At 31.4% G+C, this 21,599-nt stretch overlaps 1 protein-coding gene across 6 annotated transcripts in view; it reads left to right on the forward strand.

Annotated features, from left to right (window-relative positions):
• The first annotated feature begins 1,999 nt into the window (after positions 1 to 1,999).
• Positions 2,000 to 21,599, forward strand: part of LOC147067210 (uncharacterized) — a 74,462-nt gene continuing 54,862 nt past the window's right edge. For all 6 annotated transcript variants that reach the window (XR_015071503.1, XR_015071502.1, XR_015071501.1 and 3 more), the window contains exons 1-2: positions 2,000 to 2,224; positions 13,996 to 19,329. Coding sequence is in view for 3 of the 6 variants with exons in the window: in XM_085954344.1 (XP_085810470.1) it covers positions 14,030 to 19,329 (5,300 nt within the window). In the remaining 3 variants the exon portion in view is untranslated. The remainder of the gene's footprint in view (positions 2,225 to 13,995; positions 19,330 to 21,599) is intronic.

Consider the following 21,599-nt stretch of genomic DNA (forward strand, 5'->3'; position numbering starts at 1 on the left):
TACAATCTCTGCGACACGCGCTAGAGTAAGATAAAAGGTATACATATCTGTGAGCTAGTTTCCAAAAGTATCGCCATCAAATCGGGGCGAAACGCTTCACATAGCGTCGATAACTTGCGAGCTCGAGTTGCTAAAATTGATATTTTTTGTGTTAAACATAAAGTCAATGGTAAATATTTTTAGTTACGAGAATTAAGTAGAAAAGATGGTTCTGCGTGTTGTCTTAAAATGTGGTAGCCGTACTGATAAGCAAGAAGATGGTATTACGTTTCATAGGTAAGTTTATACATGTTCGTGATAATTTATTTGTATTTTTTTATATATATTAATATCAGTGACCTAGTGTTTCTTTAAAATAACTTAAATTATGGATATCTTTACCTAATGGTTGCATTTTGACCGCTTAAAAATACGATATAACGTAAAAAAGTAGAAAATTATATTTTAATTCTTAGCGTCTAGTGCGAGCACTTTGGGCGAGCACAAGCGAAATGGTCTATGGTCTCGAACATTTGTAGACGAATGCGTTCGCTCGCCCACAAACCAAACGCAAGGCACGCGGCTTCATTTAGCAATGCAACGGGTGGCGTCTAGATGTATCTATAGTCTAAGAGTGCGTATTAGATGTTTAAATACTGTTATTGTATTTGTCAGTCTAAGATGAGAAGGTATCAGTGGCGAAGGGTGGAGGTAGGATGTTAAGATCCAATATAAATAGTGCACATTCAACTTTGTTACTCCTACGTATTTGTGTTTATTGTATTAAGACTGCAATTTACAGATAGATGGTGTTGGTTAGTTTTTAAAAATCAATTAGACCCTGCCTAAAACAAACCATAACAGTTTTAGTATCTTTTTGGCGATCCGACAAAATTGTGCACACTTTTTCATTCATACATTCATACGTGCACTATTCATGGCGGATCTTAAGAGCATACTTTAGTGAAACGGCAAATAATTTTCAACTATAGGTGTGACCAAATTTCGGACTAGCTGCCAAACGGAGAGCGAAAGTCGAGCTGTGAACACGTCAATTTGTTTTGTGATGGCGTCGGGGAATTAATTCTTAAATCGTGTAAATATGACTAAAAAACGTTACCCATTTACTTGAAAAAGAAAACATGTCAATGAATATATTATTATTATTATTACTAATAGAACAATAAACAAAACATTAAATGGACGCATGTTGAATTTTTATGACAAATTATGTTTTGTTCTGCACGCATCGTTTGCACAATCTTCGCATCGCGTAGTCACGATCGTTTTAGACCGTGCCCCAACTGAAGTATAGTCTTAACAGCCTCCTATCTCCACCCTTCGCCACTGTTATATAAATAACAAAAACTCACACTGTTTTCAGACAATATTATCGGGCTATTTCGAGCACTGTGTGTTCGTATTTAACTTTCTAATGTATTTAAATTTTTACTCAAATTTCTTTATTTTAGATAGGTAATATAGTGAAGTTTATAATTTATAAATTCAAAGCAATCACAATATGACACGGGAAAAGCGAGCACCTCCGAACCTTAAAGAAAATTGCCACTTCCAAAGAATATAAATTTTACTTCGGTGCTATAATAGAACTATGTACGTATTTTTAGTACCGCGCTTCTAGGATTAACTGAATGTTTATATGTTTTAAATCGTTATACAAACGATAAATATGTAATCTCCCGACATTCAACTCCAAAGAACAGATATTAGACTAAACACATATTTAAAGAATAAAAATGACATTTTATTTTATCTAACGCATGTTTCGAACCCGCAACCCACGTCTTCTGAAGCGGATGTTTTGCCGCCTGTCTAACGGGGGCGCTATAACGCAGATTTATTTTCGGTTCAGCCCTCAGCTCTTGTGGATTATCTCAAATGCGTGCCTATAACTTTGACTAGCATCCAAGAGCGATTTGGTTCTGATGGCTTTATTTTCAATTCCGCTTAAAGTTTCAAGCCGTTAGCTCCAGATGTCTCTCACGGCCGTCTCCATTGTACAATTAAACTTACAAACATACACATAAACACACTATACTCATCCTGGAGCCAAATCCCATCCAAAAGATCAGTCTTTCCTCAAGACGCGAACGAATAACAGTGGTCTAAATCACGTGTTTTAATTACATCACTAATTAACAGTCTTTTACCACGATGCTATTGTGATGTGCGACACCGGTGCTAATCATTGATACTGACCATGTGGATTGCTATTAGTGTTTAGGTAAATAATAGAAAACTGTTTTGTTACTATAATATTTTTTTAATGTAATTAGTTGTTTACAAACAAACTTTGAATTGCTATAATAGCTGTCAAACTTTTTGTATTATCAATGTATATATTTTGAATTATTTTCAAAACTTTCTATTGGTAGTTTTTAATGTTAAATATTTTATGAGTAAAGTTAGGTACTTATTTATTTTTATTTAATTAATGGAGTTTTACTAAATAAATATAAATGAAGTAATGTGGAAATATGCACTGTGATCGCTTATCTTTGCACACTGATTGTACGTTTATTTTGGATTGTTATGGTATAAAGTTTATTATTAGTGGATAAAGTTATTAACTTTATTATTACTATCTACATCATACAAATTAACATTGTTATTTCATTGGTGGTAAAATACACACACAATGTTGAAGTATTTGATGTAAGATGTATACATTCATTTATTATTATGCAATTTTACATAACACAATTAATAAACCATTATCCAACAATGCATACCCAAATAAGTTGTACACATAACAGATATTGGCAACCATTGTATATTTGTCCGTAAATAATTCAGAATTTAATGTAAATGCCACTATGTCTTATTATCATATTTAGTCTACATTGATGACATGAGCAAAAAAGGCGATATCAATGACGATAATGTAATAACGATGTGTTTAAAATATGGTATTACATTTAAAATATCTTGATTTAACATAACACTATGAGATTGTACTCGTACACTGTTTATATAATGGTAGTATTTTGAAAACTTGTATATATTTCTTTTTCCTCTTTGAAAATACAAACAAACATAAATTTTAAATGTATTGTGAATAAAAATCGTATAAGAAATAAGTATATGTTGAAAAAAAAACTATTACGTATGTAGGTACTCCTACGACGTGAATTACAACCATCAGTTATCGAGCTTAAGAGCGTACATAAGTGAAACGGAAAATAATTTTCAACAGTATGTGGAACGAAATTTCGCAGTCGTCGCCAATCGGAGACTGACAGTCGAGGTGTGAGCACGTCAATTTGTTTTGGAAGAATGTATTCTTAAATCGTGTAAAGATGACTAAAAAACGTTCCGCATGTACTTGAAAAAGAAAACATGTCAATGAATATACTATTATTATTACGAATATAATAATAAATATAAGATTAAAAGGACGCATGTTGAATTTTTATGAGAAATTATATTTCGTTCGGCTCGCGTCGTTTGCACAATCCGCGCATCGCCTAGTCACGATCTTTTTAGACCATGCCTCAGCTGAAGTGCCTTAAATAATTTTGATTATTGATGTTGATACAAAGACGTGGTGATTTTACTTATGTGATTATCGCACTGCATTTGAATACTGTGGAAACAAAAACAGAAATTTTCTATTTTTAACAGAAATGTTTAATTTATTTCTTAAATGTATACTTATGTTCTAAAAAAATATTATGAAATGCTGTATGCATACTGATGAATAATAACATTTTTTTCAAATATCATACCCATAAGAAAGAAATAATATTGACTTACCAACATTTTACAAGAAACTTTCCGTTTTTGTTTCCAACGTTTTTTATTTTGGTATTTGTTCAATTCGATTGTTGAACTAAAATAAATGTTATAAAAAATCAAAACTATTCGATGAGCAGTTAGTTGCATAACAATACAAGTAGGTAGGTACCTGCAATGCGATCATCGCATACAATGTGATAAATGCAATTACATTAAATATGGCTTGTGTGACTGTTTTATCTTCTTTACAACTATTTATGTTGTAAACATTTGGAACTATTGTAGCTTATTTTAATTACCACTCAATGCTGATACTGAAATTTAAAATAAATAGCGATAATTTAGTTGTACCTACAATCTACAATTCTTTTTTTTATTGTATCCCTATAAGTTCTATAAAATATAGTAAGCAACAATTTGCCATTATTAGTGACTTCTCTCAAAAACCAATGGCTGACAACTTCGGTAGTTAGCGCGTCAGTTAATATTTTTTCATACATCGTACATATACAAAGCGTAAAAAAACTCTCTCGTTAGACTAAATAAAAGCTATTTTCAACTTTTCACTGCAAACATGTTGTTAATTGAATCTTTCCGTTATAAACTCTTCAGCAATTCTATGACGGATGTTAATATCGAATATAATAAATAATATAAATTTTACTACCACACTTATGTAATAATAATATTATGTCTAATAGAAAGTTTCTCTATCAAAAACATTACATTTTTAACTCTACGGGTGAAAAAATAGGCCTACACATTGTCAAATAGTAAATTATAACTTTAGATACAACAATTGTCATATTAAATATTGATTGGATTTTAAAGAGTGATCTAATCTCAGCCACTCTCAATTCACTGCTATCTAAAGGCTTCTCCTTGCTATCTTGTTTGCACTCTTCTTGGTTATCACTTCGATCCTGCGGATTCGTGTTCGCCTTTTAGGTATTTTAATATTTTTTGGATACCTACTACTAGGTGATTCGATTTGTTATTCGAGCGATGTAGCCTGAATCTACACTTTTGTTTGCTCCTCACCCATATATTTATTTGTTATCCTTGGTCATAACATGCATAATTTTTTCGCAACCGCGTTGTGTTACTTAGTAGTTAGTTAATGTAGTAGACATTGGAAATTAAAATATTTCGTAGGTATTAAAGAGTATGAAAGCCTACGATATTCGGTTTGACATTCGCCACGATTCCAGGCATGGTGAAAATATTATACAAAGTAAGCAATTTTCTTTTCCTTTTCTTATCTTATCGGAATGGTTTTATATCTAAGTTAAACAATATTATCTAAAATTATTATTCACCGACATAACATAATTTGTGTCTATGAGTATACAGTTTCTAATCATCGTATAGTCGCTCAGCTGCTAAAACATCCAATGTGACAAAAAAATATAGGAGAGAAACAAAACCGTTTTATAAGCACAAAAATTTAAATATACTTAAAATAACTTGATTTATATAAATATTGTGTATTTGAGGGTTCGTCATTATCGAATGTTTGTAATAGTTCAGATATGATACATTGAAGGTATAAAAGTCTTATTAAAATGAGATGTGTTATGACGGAGATTTCTATAATCCATTATGTTTTAATATTGATATCTATGCGGTCTAATATAGACAAACATAAAATAGATTAAAAAAATATTTTAAAAAAATTGTCACATCAGAAGTTTTAACAACTCAACGATTATAAGAAATATTCCTACTCGCTTAAATATATATTAAGGCAATTGTTTTGTATGAATTTATTTTAAGTGACGATAAAGTAACTTCATACAATTCAGATATAGCTAAACACAGTTGTTTTATCTAATGAAAAAAGCTCTACTCTGTGTAAGCTCCAGTTAAGTGACTGTTTCACAATACGTATTATTTTTGTTTAGACTCACAAGTGTATTGTATGTCAGGACTTTTTTAAAGACAACATAAGTGTCACACCATCCGTTTCCGTTGACTATTCAAAAGAATATTATTAAGACAACTAGGTATAGCATGTTCATTGTCAGCACGTAGACTATTAATTAATAATTTCATGTTGGAAAAACCATCACCAATATCAGGAACTAATTTCAGTGAGCCACAAGACCGTGGCACTGAATTGCGAATTACGATTGTAGTACCAGTTATTGATTATCTTCGAATGTAATTCGGTAACATTTTCGCAATAAAAGAAGATTTTTGATTGCATATTATTTCGTTTAAATTATTACCATTTATCATTTTCCGCAAATAATTTTAAGTTTGAGAATAACTTGCACTATCATCACTTCATGCTTCGGTCCGAGTATAGTGGGCTTTATCACAAAACGTCATTAACTTTCCGTAAGGGATTTTTAAACATATTTTAACAAGAAACTAAAAAGACTAAAAAGACAATTTATAATATATTATATAAATTTTAGTTCCTAAATAAATCCAATTAAAGAAAATTTAAACTAAGTCTTTGAAGTTTCTAACCATAATGCCTGCTCGTAAAAATTGATGAAGAGAATTCCGCAAAGCAGGTATGTAGCTATCGGAAACTTTTTAAAATACTGTTTTAAAAACAAAAAAATGCATTCGTGAGTTTGCATATCTAACTGTGCGTATATGTAGTACCTAGCATGAGACATACCAAACACTTGAAATTGTTGAATAGGTATTAAGTCATTGGCGTACCGTGTGTAAGGGGAAGTGCTGTGAGAATGTTGATTCGCATAAAAATTTTCCCACCAAAGTCTACGAATTGTTTAGATTTACTATAATATACCCCATCAATGTCGACTGCAGTATGGCTAATGGTCAGCACGTCAGAAATGCTAATGATACATAATGAAAAAAAAATAAAAAAATATATTTACGTCATTGTGATGTTTTAATTTTTTTTTTAAATGAAAAGGAATATTTCGTGATCACAATATATACTGTTATACAATAAAAGAGTATTATTTCAAACGATTTCGTTTCGAAGTTGAGAGTTGCGTCATACATAGGGTATAGCATTTTTTACATTATTTAATTATTGTTTTTATCAATACGCACATTAAACTTTCAATTTAATGTTTATTTAACGCATTCGCTGCTGAATAGATAATGAGATTTTAATTGCCCCCTTTAAACTGCACGTTAATTACATCGATCGGCTGCCTGGTCATTACGCGCCGTGTGCGTCTTCCGCGTCCAAAGTATTAATAGTATATTATTGTACCCAAAGTATATTCGGTAAAACTTCAATTATAGTAGATAGTTTTCAAAAGTTTTATTTTTAGAAGGTATATATATCTGAGGTGTTTTCAAATTATGTAGGTATGGTCAATAAAAAAAGGTACAAATTGGTTATGTGGGATACAGCGGCAAACACATTTTGAAAATACCCGATATACTGGATTATTTGTTAGTTTGGGTTAGTTTAGGTTAGGTTAGGTTTGGTTAGGTTAACCTAACGAATAATCCAGTATATTGGCTATTTTCAAAATGTGTTTGTCGCTGTATTCCACATAACCGACTTGTACCTAAAAAAAATATGCTTGCAATACTAATGCAATGTCTTTTTTTTATCTCAATATGGAACAAATTTGAATATTGAGAATTGCAGCTATTGGATTATCTGCTGCAATAACCTTTCTTTCGGCTTTTCTTTCGTCTTTTAATGCACTATATTTATTTAGGGGTTTTCATTTACATTTATCTACGCCTATGTTTCTAACTATGACGCACAAGAATCAAAGTTAACCCAAGCAACACTTGTTGGAAAGCTGCCACGTAGAAGAACGGAAGAAGTTAAATAATAAGAAAAAAAATCACATTAGATGGAAAATAGATGGGAAGACTAAATCATCAAGTAAGTGTTTGAATATACTCCTCGGGTAAAAGACCCCAATTTCTCTGTAGGTAGGTATAAATATATCATCTTAACAATATGCTCTATTTTAAATAATGAGTCAATTCACAAAAAAAACGATGAATAGAATAAAGATACATAATATTATGTATTACTTTCTCTGTTCATTACAATAATAGTTTTCATACCATCCACAATTCAAATATTAAAGCAGTATTTATACTTACGTAGATACCTACGTATTACGGCAAGTTAAACAAAATATTATTACCCAATCATGTTGAAGATAATATAATATTTTTGCCTATGACGATAGATTGTCTTAAATAAAGCTATAATGGCGTTGCTGAAATAGATATCGGCTAATGTTAAAGCATGTATAATTTAATACATATAATGTATTTTATTTTTATTTAAAGCTCAAAAAAAATAATATGTTAATTGGCTATAAATGTTTACGCATTTCGGATTGATTTCTAGAAAGACTCGTATTCTAGGAGATTGTCAACTTAGATTAAAATGCATCGTAATGCATGCAAGCCTGAAAGAAGTTTATTGATATATTGATGAACAATCGTATAAAAAAGTAATTTACATAATCATAACCTTGAAACACGCAGCCATTTTTTTAATTTACATACAATCCTGCCAACACTAGAATAATATTTAATTACCAATCCAAAACCATGCCATACTAAAATCGTTCTAAAATACAAAAAATCGTATGATTGTCTATACTATTAGTAGAGGAAATTCTTTAGGTACCTATACATTGCATACTGTTTTCGATTATATGCATGTATGTCATCGCTGTAACCTAGACTCCCAGAGAATCAAAAACATCGACGTATTCAATATTGGACTGCTCAGCATTCCATAGACGGCCGTGCGTACTAATCTCTCTGTACTGGAATAGCTTGGAACCAAAGAACATCTCTCGATTACCTTTAAGAGACGCGTTCTTCAATTATCCGGCCACGTGGTTAGAAGAGATTTGAGCAGTTCAAGAGTAGGGTGATCACTAATAGCGTTGAAGGAAGAAGTCACGAGGACATGCAAATTCCAGGTGGAGCAACATCATAAAAAACACGACTTAATTAGCAATTACTAGTCGCACGAGTAAGGGAAAAACTGCACTTTTTGAGGAGAGCATTTTACATCGAGGTATACTATGAATACTGTAAAATTAGTTAGATGTTGATATATCAACTTGAAATGCTTTCTTGATATAGGATAATCGTTTTAAAAATTGGCAAGATCTTTCATTTGATTTTGGCATCTACAATGGATATATTGTAACATAAATTTATGAAATAATTTCAACAATATTGTCAGGATTTTGAAATATTACTAAAACTCTTTTGTCACAATAAAAAAAATGATCCAGTTTTATAGACGCATATTATAAGGATAGATTTGATATCACAAAAACTTGATTACAGATGAAAAATCAATTAAGGAACTAAACGAGCAACCAATAGGCGCTCTCTCAACAAACATTAGAAATATTAATAAGCCGGTAATGACTTTTTTACATAATAAACATGGTAAGATTGGCAACACCCACTATCAACATTTAAGAAGGGAAGCTCCCTGAAATACACTCCTTCATGAAACTGGCGGCAATCTTTCTTAAATTGGCCCCAATCAAATTTAAACTATTTTAATGTATGTACTTATCAGCGGCGAAAAGTGGGGGTAGGCTGTTAAGATCCGACATAAATAGTGCTTATTAAACTTTGTCAGTCATACGTATTTGTTTTCATTAAAATAAGAGTACACTTTACAGATAGTGTTGGTTAGTTTTTAAAATTCAATTAAACTCTGTGTATACCAAGCCATAATAGATAATAATCAAAATATATTGGTATATCTAGAAAATATGTAAAATTATACATTATTTTGTATATTTTATAGATAGAATTTTTTTGTCATTTTTTATCCATTATGGTTTGGCTAAGGCAGGGCTTAATGAATTAAAAAAAACTAACCAACACCATATCTATCTAATATGTATTCTTAATTCAAAGAAAACAAATAAGTATGACTGAAAAATTATGCACAATTTTTGATGGATCGTCCACCGCATACCAAAACTATGATGGTTTAGTTAGCCAGAGCTTATTGAATTTCAAAAATTAACCGACCTGATTCTGTAAATTGTAGTATTTGGTACATTGAAACGTATGCCTGACAAAATTTAGTATGCACTATTTATGTCGGATCTTAACAGCCTACCTCTACCCTTCGCCACTGATACCTATGTTATGTAAGCGTCAAATTATATATTTTTTTTGATGCTGATAAAATACTCTATAAGTCTAAAACATAGTTGAAAGTCCATAATATGATGGAATATCCAATATGGCTACCATGTAATGATTATAATGGGATACTTAGTGGTTTTTTGAAATTCTTTTTCGGCTAATATATTTTATGAAAGGTATGCAATCTTTTATTCTACGGATCTTTCATTATTTATACAAAAAAAAACAACACGGCTTTATTATAACATAACTTTAAATAACATACAACTGTACCTATAGAGTTTCGTGTCCGGATATCTGTACGTGTGCAGTTCGCCGTATCACATTTCACCGTGAAATGTTGTATCGGAAATATATGGCCGTATATTAAAAACGGTCCAACCTCTTTGGGTCGTATAGTACTGACATAAAATTCATGTCTAAATAAAACACGGTTCTTGTCGGTTTATACCTTACAGGATGCCAGCAGCAAACAAATTTTGAAAATAGCCGATATAATGGATTATTTGTTAGATTAGGTTAAGTTTTCATTCTTGAATTTTGCCAAAATCGGCTATGAAAATAAAATTAGTTCATATTGAATTATAATTGGAGACCATATTATTATTATAGTACACGGTCATCTCTTTCTGGTAAGAAAGCTCACGGCGAACTGTTCCACGGTGAAATGTTTAACGTAAAATTTACATGTAACCATAGAGTTTCATGATTTATTATCGTCATATATTTTTATGAAGTCATACACTTTTTAATAATTATCCATTTATTGCGGAAAAAAGTACATATAAATATCAAATTTTTATTTAAAAAAAATACATAATATATTCTGTCTTAGTAACGTGTACTAGAGGTTGATAAATAGTTATGTAGACTGAGGAAAAACTTATGTATTTTTTTTATTGTATGTGTTGATAGTATGTGGGAATTTAATAATACTGCGCAGATTTCCGTTCAGCAATATTGGCCAGAGAAAATAAACATGTTATTAGATACATACATTCCCAGCATATTCAACTTGTATACATGCTTTACGGCTGGTAATATCTTTATGGTAATGGATTCAATTAATGCCGACTGCATTATTTATTCCGGTTTATTGATCCAGTGAGAACTCTACAGACACCAATAATTTATGCAGAATATTATTTTTAATTAAGTTTAACGCTCATTTAATTTGATATAAATAGGTATAGAAATTGTAATATCTGGACATTTTATACATACTGTATTGAATAACGTACTATTGATAACAAAATTACTGTACGAAAACATTTTCTTGGCTACGTGTTAAAACTGTGAACTAACATGCTCCGCCCATTTTTAACCGCAATTCTATTATAAGCTCCACACGTTTAGTAAACAACAGCGCCTGGAAGCGTAGCCAAGAAGATGTTTTCGTACAGTAGAACTTGATAATCGCTGTATATGTGTCTTTAAAGTTTACCCCAACATCCTAGGCTCTTCTTTCAAATTTGAATCCCGATTTTTCTCATTTTCTTTTATTTTACCACGTTTTTCTTAGCTCGTTCCTATAAACTAACTATCCAACTCGATTATTTATTACCACGTTTTTCTTAGCTCGTATTCTTGTTTGTCCGGTGGTTGTTTATCCAGTACAAATCTTGCAATCGATTTTTAACTAACTTCCCGACTAGCTAGACATTTGAAACTTTTAGAATATATCTGAACACGATGTCAATGCATTATTTTAATACTTTTAGCCATCTTTAAGTGGAATTGAATTCATTTTCTGTTAATTCTGTTTTGTATGAAAAGTTATTTCGGAAGAAATCCGTAATCCAATCCACTATTATTGGTTGCTAAGGGGGTGGTCCTAGCAACTTAATTATTAGTATATACGTGCGTTACTATGGAAATCAAAATGACATTTCAGTATTCTATATATGTTTGTTTGTTGCAAAATAGCAAAAAACTGATTCGTTAACAATTGCCTTTGTCCTAAATTATTAATACAAAGAATTGTCAAGTTTATATGATTCAAAAGAAAATTTAAAAACGTGGTATATAAAAAGTTCTTTTTATCTTGTAATTATTTTAAAAGCAGCCGAATCAATTTTTTAATTTCCTTATACGTATTGATACCACTCCTCATCCTCACTCCTTGAAGAGAGTGTGAGAGGGCCAAGTGACGGTATATCTTTACCTATATTGAGTATTATGTTAATTTGGAAGATATTAGTTATTGTAAAGTCAAAACATGGCGTTTAGCAACACTTCCCAAAAAAAAAAAATTACCCAGCGCGTTTGGACCGCAGTACGAGGTAGTTACATCAAAATAACAGAAAAAGAAAGTTTGTCTAAGGCTCTCGGTTACCTGGAGAGACAGAGGCGGGTCATTATAATAAGTAGAGTAAGCACATCGATGATTTTTCCTCATTTATATTATTATATCCTTCGTAAACACGTTGAAATTGTTCAGTGGCTGTAAACTACAGTTCAGAGATTCCAACTAATCTGATCAAATTTTAATAACTGGTTTTATTTTTATACGCAGTAGCCATAGTTGTCATATTCGATAGTATCCGATGTATTCGATAGTATCCGATAGTATTCGATAGTATCCGATGTATTAGAGACGTACCCCACAATGATATAGGGAAAACAGTTTCATTAATTGATTATAATTGAATCTCAATTAACCGGACTCGTATTAACCGAGCGGTAGATAAAAGTGAATGAACAACTTTTATTAATCTTCGTTTTTGCACCTCGAACGATTTTTTTCGCAGATTTCATGGGAAAACACCTTTGAGCGTTTGAATAAAATGTTGCCCTATTGAAAAGTGCTTATTGATCCACTAGCTACTATTATTATATTATTTTATATGACTTCAGCCTGATCTATAAACGGTGAATACGTGTAGTAAATTGGGAATGGGAATGAATTCTGAATATTTTCATTGGTTTAAAAGCGGGCGTTTCTCGGTAGAGTGTTTACAACCTGCTTATTAGCTTATTTGATGATTACACTGGGCGACTTTACAGGCAGATTGTAAATTCGCCAATAAACAGCTCGTAAAGAAGCTCATTGTAATTGAGGCTTAACCATGAAATTTGATAATCCAATGAATGGATGTTACTTTCTACGTCTGTTAATTGAAATAAAACTACAATTGCATTGAAATAAATCACTTTAAGGGGATCATAGGATTAATCGCAATACATAACAGGACTTCGATGCGATATTACTAAAATTGAAGTAATGCTATTTATGATATAGGTACGAGTACCAATGTATGTTTATTTTATTTACGTGAAAGTTGTTTCATTAAAATAACATTATTTACATTAACAGTATTATATTATAATAATAAATGCGTAGCATTTTATTATTCTATACTCTAATTCAATGCACTCGTATGCAGAAATGTCATAGTATATATAGTATTTACTGTATGACTGTAGAATTACCTACATCTATATTTGTTCAATTTTCATCATAAAATATGTTTTGTCTGCATCAGAAATAGCCTATATACGTATATACTATAAACAATATGTATCAAATTAATTATTTCCCAAGTATTTCAAAAATTGGATGAATAAAGTCGCTTAGCGATTGAAAACTTCTTACTAATATACAGTAAGAAATTTATTGGTTTATTAGTTTCACAATATCGTACGTGCTTAGAAATACAGAGAAAGACTTGCAGATATTTACAATTGAAATATTATTTTCTTTCAAGTGGTAAATGCGGTTGGTGTGGAAACAGAATCACAAGTGTTTTTAGATAATAAACATTTCGAGTAGATTCTCTACTGGTTGATTCATTAATGAAAGACCAATGTTGCCATCGTTGATATGAGGATAAATATAGACTAATGAATTTATATAAAGCTATTAAAATTTTCAAAAAATTATGTCTTAATACTACACAATAAGTATATAAGGACTTAAATAGATAGGTATATACTATTTTTATATGAATACCAATAAAATAGAGAGAAAAAAAGAAATAAATTCGAATGACTTTTATTATATTAATCATTTGAAATGTCAATTTGTTCCGCTCTGATTCATTGTTTTATATTTACTTGGTAGAACTCCATTAAAAGCCCGTAAAATCATAGTTTGTTATTTGACATGACCAACGATTATTTCTTATCAATATGTATATTTTGTTTTAGCATCTCAAAGAATACTATCCGGTGAGCCAGCCTAATGTTTAGTTTCTTTCGTAAAAAAGCGGGAAAACGTGCCGCGAAACAAGATGGTGCTGCAGGGAAGGATGAAAACACAGAAAAAGATGGCGTCGCGCGGGAAAGCGACGCCAATAAGAAAACATGTCAAAAGAGTGCGAGTGCGCCCGAAGAGCGAGTCGAGAACACACGACAGGTGTTACAAAATTCGTCCAAAAATACTCACGCCGGCTTTAGTGAGTCAGAAGCTAGTGTTGCGGCTATACCTGCCTCCAATAGTTACGCCTCTACTCATAACGAAAGAAAACAACGAAACTACGATGAATATTTAACGTGTGATCGGCCTAAATTAAACGACTTTCCAGGAAAACCGCCTGACAAATTCAGTGAAATCACTCTGCCAGATAACTCTTCAATAAATAATTTAAATAGACCAGCACAATATGTGAATTCTAACGCCAACAATGAAATAGGTTCCAAAAATACTGCATTATGTATACAACATAATCATTTGGAGCCATTTAAACAAGAGGTATCTTCACCACTATTAATTAAATCACAAACAAACTCTGCGTTACGAAATACATTTTTCAGTAATTCAAATGATTTTCACGAAAAACATGCCATAGACGAAGTGCCGGTTATTACATCAGGTCAACAGTTTACGCCCATAAAGTCTTCGAGAAGTTCAATAGTTAGTGATGAAATTACTAATGTCAATGAAAATTTACAAGTTGATATTCCAAAGTTAGTGAACAGTGATTCTATATCAATAGAACGTAGCAAAGTATCTACTAGTAGTCAACTATGCAAACCGTTGCCACCTGTTATCGACTGTGATTTACAATCGTCGTCGCCGAAAATACATTCTTCGGATTGTTTAGTCTTAGATTGTCTGAGTGATAAAGAAAAACTAACAGATAATTGTGTAGTTGCAAGAAGTAATGAAGGGAAAAATCATTCAAATATTACACTAAATGCTCAGAAGTTAGAAGAAAATCCAGGTCAACCAACTAAGGCTAAGCCATTGTTAACGGAAAGTGTGCAAAGTGGAAATAGTAAAATAAAATTTCAAAATTATGAAAAGTCAATATTCAATCAATCAAGTCATGAAAACTTAAACTTTCTTGATAATAATATAGACTCCTATACAAACCCTGAAAAGAATAACACACCTAATTTAGCGCTTGGCAACAAACATTCAAATTCGTGTGATAATATTGTAGAACGTGTCCCATTAAAAAATACTATTTCAGTTGAAATAAAAATAAAACAAAATGATCAAAATCTCGATAAACCTTCATTAAACTTACTTACTGAAAAGCTTACTAATAGAAAGGGTAGTATCGATGATAGAAATACTCAAAAAGAACAGTATTTAGAGAAAAATGTATCCAATACGATTTTACGAGAAGAAAGAACAAAGCTTACGAAACAAAATCGAAAGAGCAAAGACTTTTACTCCGCATTCTTTGACACAAAAAAGAAAATAGTTGACACGAATGAAATTCCACAGACCAACAAGGAAGTTATTAATCTTCTTTTACCGGAAGATTGCGTAAAATTTAAAAAAGAAGAATCATATTTATTCAAAACGGGTGTTCAAAACTTCTTCGATAAAATGGCAGGAGGAAAAGGGAAAGGCAGAAGTAGAAGTGCTAAAAATAAAAAGAAGCAAAACGCAAATAATACTGGTAATAGAAGTTGGTCATTCAACGGCTTGAAATCTAAGGAGCCAACTGTTATAGACGAAACTCCTGAAACTGCATTGACAGAAAGAAATGCCAACATTTCAAAAAATATTGTTACCGCTGGAACGGCAGTAATAATTGGTGAAATTAAATCTGATATCATTTCAGACGTGATACTCGAAAAAAAATCCACACATCACGAGTTACATGCAAATATCAGCCAGGATAATACAAAAAATAAATATTCGGAAGAAGATCATAAACAAACCCACGTAGTTATAATACCTGAATCTTCTATTGAGAGTTATAATAATACTCTTATGAATAACGAACACGTGGATCACCCAGTATTTGAAAATAACTTTCTACAGCATCGTTTACACGATGAAAAAAATGAATCATATTTGAGTTCTAATGAAAAAGTTACAAAATACGATAAAGAAATAGAAAGTTATAGTAATACTTCAGAGAAGGATCGTACTCATTCAAATATTGCTGAAGATATGCAGGTTGAACTTCAATTTTCAGAATTATCTGAAAGTCAAAATAATTTGAAGAGTGTTGAGGATGAAATTGATATTATAAATCAATCATTAAATATAAAAAATAAAGCTGTTATTCATGAATATCATGAAACTGAAAATAAAAATAATAATGGTGACGAGCAATTGTCATTGCATTCACAGAGTGTTAAACTAGTAAATGATTCTCTACAATCTATAAAAAATAGCGAAGATGTTAATTCTATTGAGGATTCTACTATCAAAAACGTTTGTAAACAAACTGAAGGATGTGAAAGTATATTTAGAGACGACTTGTCGATGTCATCGGAGAATATTTCTAAAAATATCAAGCCAACGGAAAACGTGAATGAAGGAATATCATTATGTGATTTTAATGATCCAGTAAAAACAGAAGCCGCTGAAGAGCTTTCGTCATTAGAAAACGAAGAAAAAAATTATTATTGTAATGATACTTTATTAAAAAATATTCCACGGGAATCCCTTCAAGTTAATAATAGAGATAATGATGAACTAGCACGTGAACTTGATTTATATAATGCGACTACTCAGATAACAGATGTCCATTCATATGATAAACCTATTATTAATGAACCCTGTGAAAACTCAACTTTATTTTCTGAGCTTTCAAATTCAGAATTGAGCTTTAATACTACTGATGAAAATAATGAATCTGGAATAATTAGGAATAGCAATATTATAGAAAACGAAAGTGAAAATATTAACGAAATAAACATAATCAAAAAATCTGATTCACCGTCATTAATAATCAACGAAGACAATAATTGTAAAGTAACTGAAAAGAATTCAATCGATAATTTCAGAGAAATTGTAAATCCAATTAGCACAACTAATGACATTGGCGTTGAATTTGAAGGTATGGAAGCCGTAGGAGTATTAGACTCTTCAAACACACTACATAACAGTAATCTACCGGAACAGTCTTTTGATAAACAGAATATATCGAAAGACTTTGTTGTAAATACATCGCCATTGATAATTAGCCCAGAAATGTGCGATGAAATTAAAGGAATCGCAAAATATGAAGATGAATTATTTACACATGAAAGCTGTAAACCACTGGAAAAAGGTGTTAAGCTTAATGATCAATTATACAGTAGCGTGTATGATTATAATATGTGCGAAAAAAGTTTCAATATTGAAAATAATGATGCTACAAATGGGTTAAAATCTGATGAAACAACGCTTTCTCTACCTGAAGTATCATGTAAGCATGGCGGTGTAATCAACAGCCTTGAATCTGAAATATTGACACCTGTTGATAATTTTGGTAGATGTGATAGTACCACTATCTCTACAGAAATTATTGAAAGAGGTGTTGAGAGTAATATTAATGTGACGTCACGGGAGCCGTCTGGGATCTTTGCCAACAGTGTCGACGAAAGAAAAGAATTCATTTCTGGAGCGAAAATACCTCAGTACGACACGAAATGTGATAGCGCAAGCATCAAAACTACACACGAAATTATTGGATCTAACGAAAATATAAGTGCACCAAAAACCGCAGTGTCATATCAAGAATTAAAGAAAAATGAACACGTACAATTAACGCACAACAATGGCGATCCAATAGTCAGTGAAAATAGAGCGCGAGAATGCGCCAGCACAGAAATAGATTCAACGAAATTATCAATATCAACAAGTTTTGATCCAAGGTTTGAAGCGGTTAATTCTGACTTGACGTCTAGTGATTTGTTTTGGAAACCTCCGGGCTTACCCGCTGCTAATCTATCGCCGACTGAGCAAATGGGTGGGGCGGATAGCAAACAAAAAGACAAAAAAAAATTTGGAAGGGGCAGTCCCCCGAGCTACACAAATTTTGAAGTGCCTGATAGAAGATCTGCGAGGGAGAGCTTCAGTTTGCCACCGGATGACTTTCGTGTTGCCGGCGTATCCAAAAGAGGCAGTTTAAATTCTTTACCGGGAAGTTCGAAATTACCAACAACTGAAAGAAAAGGAGTGTACGAAGATGATTTTAAAAATATATACTTTAAAGATGAAAGGAGAAGAATGGGCCAGTTACCTGGCGATGTTATGGCAAGTTCAAACGATAGCGGTGTTGTGTTAGAAAAAGACTTTAAAAACAGTTTTATCAATAGTTCAAATATAAAGTATGATTTGTATGGTAATGAAATTAAAGAAACTATGGACTGTACGTTCGAGGAGGGTTCCAGTGAGGATTCGGGTATTAAATGTGATGTGAGTGGTGAAGAAAAAATATTGAAACACATTCTTAGAGATTCAATATTTGGTGAAGACTGTACCGACGAAAGAACGAAGAAGAAAGTCACATTTGATACTGTCATTAAATTCGATGACGGTGATAAGATAAACGATGAAAATCTGGGTGAAGATGATTCCGCAGTTGATTCTTTTGCGTCGTTTGAAGAAATTGATGAAAATGATGAAGAATTTGAGATAGAAAATGAAGAAGTACCCATTGTTGTTTTGGCAGAACACGATTTCACTGAAGTTGAGTTTAGCAAAAGACACCCCGAACCGCAAAAAAATGTAGAACCACCGACGAAACTCTTCAAAAGTAAATCTCTCGATGATGTTAGTACCACTAATGATTTCAAAGATGCGAGATGCGTTATCGATGAAGTAGAAAATAACGAAAATTTAGGCCTAGAAAACGATGACGCAGAAAGTGGCGCTGTTGAAATTGTGGAAGTCGAAGACGATTCATCAGAAAAATCAGACAGTCTTCAAGAAGAAACCGCAGATAATTTGCCTTTAGAGGATTTATTTAAAGATATTGTCCAAGAAGCATTTAAAAATGTAATAGAAACTAAAAAAGAAATTAAGGAAGAATCTGAAGATGAATCTAGTGGATCCGAAGGCTCTTACGAAGAAGTCGAAGAGGAAGAGGAAATAGAAGAAGAGGTTGAATCTTGTGAAGAAGAAGAAAGTGAGGTTTGTAGTGAGTCTTTGAACAGTGAAATGAGTGAAAGTGAAAAGTTAAGAAAAAGTGAAGTGGAAAGTGCGAGAATACGAAATGAAACTAGGATTAATAATAATTGGAGACGGGAAGAACAAATTGATGACTCCGCGTATGCTGACATGCTGAGGATTTTTGAAAAACAATTGTATGTAATACGTATATTAACTATTATTTTATAATAACTTTTCAATAACACTGACAGTGGTTGTAGTTACATTGGTATTATTTATTTTATTAGGTACCTACTCAAAGGTTGTCAATTTTCAATCAGTCAGTAAAAAATTAAATATTGCTTGAACCACTACAATATTAGTTCAGACTTCACACAAAAAATCAATATTTTATACATATTTAAAGCAGGGTTGGATTTACACTTGATGAAAAATAACTTATTAAAACAACGGTTTACAATATGTTAAATATTTTGAATAGTATCTTTACTGTACAAAATTGTATGTCTTTCATCCACGCATGTTCCGACTGCTTCAATGGCTTCTAATAATATATAAATTAATTCATAATAAAATTTCTTCCATTAGTATTTTTTTTGCAATAATATGTAATTTATTAAACTCAGTTACTTACCTACTAATGTCGAGTTTTTGATCCCTGCAAATTCATTTAATTACATGGTTTCAAGGTTTTTTCATTCAATTTTTATTTTTCGGACCCTAGAGCTCCTATCAATTTGGGGCCCTGGCTATAGCCCCTTTAGCTCAATGGTAAATCCACCCCTGAATCTTAAAAGATGGTTGAAAACTAAGTTTCTCATAATGTATCCTCAATATCTACTCCCTCGAAAGCAGGCGAATATCAATGTCTAAAAAGTTTATTTATTGCATGTCTACTAGGTGACAATTTAACATATTTTCTTATGACGATAAAATGAGGTAAATAGAGATACTCGTTGCCCTTTACAACTATGTATCTTCATGTCCTTTTTATGTTATTTCGACACGCATTGCTTAAAATTTGTTTCTATTGCAACATTGTTTAAAGGTACAGCTTCTTTTGTTCGATTTAATTTAATTTAATTACTTTCAATTCAGATATATTCCAAAATTTAATTTAGAATCAAATTAGTAGTTTTGTCATTAAACTTAAGTTTTACATTGATCAAAAATAAACTATTGCACACATTAAAGTCTAAAATCGTTTGTTTAGTTTGATAACGATGCATTGAGTTGATCTGATTTTACCATTTGGGAGGTACGTATTATAAAAATGAAATAGATTTGAAAATATCTGATAACATTCGGAGAAAGGTGGGCAATGAAAAAATATCTTATTTAAATGGGTAGGTAATTCTAAAAAAATTAAATATTGCACGCCTTTATAAAATTTAGTTCAGCGCTGCGTTAATTAACTAAATATTTTTTTTAAGTCATAAGTCATAATATACTTTAATATAATCAGGTAACGCGCTGGCTATTTTATTAGAGCAATCCAATTATAATAACATCTACCACAGGTTTCATACAATGGCGCCAGGGTAAAACTTGACAACATAGGTAACTAGTTACCTGATAAATTATCAAATAAAAAAACTAATCTAAAAATAAATCACGATTTTTTTTGTCAGATTATAACATTTTCAGCTGAAAAAATATATATTTAATTGCTTTGTCCCTCCACCGAAGTTGAACAGTAATGAACATCGTTTATAATTCTTTGTTATAATATTATCTACTTTCATCTTTCTCTAGCCGTGTCTCGTAAGTAAACTTTGAACATAAAGTAGTAATAAGTAGTAAACTATTCACACAGTTATTAATTGCACCTGTTAGTTTTCCATATTTCAGTGTAATTTTTTTGTTAAAAACTATCGAATGGACCCTGAAAACCAATAACATATCATTTACTTTACGTCGACGCGATTCTCAAAAATAACATCCGTTAGTCATGTCACGAAATTCACTGGTAGAACATTTTTAATTTCGTGGCTTCTGCCAAAAAAAACATGAAAAATCTTTTGTCTGAGTGTATCCATGTGACGAGGAATTTTTACCTACGATTTCTGTAAATTTAAATTTGAAAAAAAAATACATGCAGCGTGTGACGTTGATAAGTCAAACATACAATATCCACTTACTACATAAATTGGATTTGAAATCTTTATTCGTAAAATTGTAAATAATTAAATGCGAAATATATGTTATCTTTCATTGACGAATAATAAAAATACACTCTACGGACTTGCCTATTAGAAACTTTTCAGAAACTATACTAAAATAGTATAGATTTGTTTTGTGTAGTATTATTAGAATCATTATAATATTATCTATATAAGATACTTCAGAAGATATGGTAAAAATATTGACAGGATGTAATATCGATTGTTCTGTTAATGTATCAAATTATTGTCAATGGATGTTCATTATCTTTTGTATTCAAAACATTACATACATTATGATA

This window comes from Rhyacophila brunnea, unplaced genomic scaffold, assembly GCF_057557595.1.
Source record: "Rhyacophila brunnea isolate RB1 unplaced genomic scaffold, BYU_Rbru_1.0 scaffold_4, whole genome shotgun sequence".
In the NCBI taxonomy this organism is placed as follows: Eukaryota; Metazoa; Arthropoda; class Insecta; order Trichoptera; family Rhyacophilidae; genus Rhyacophila; species Rhyacophila brunnea.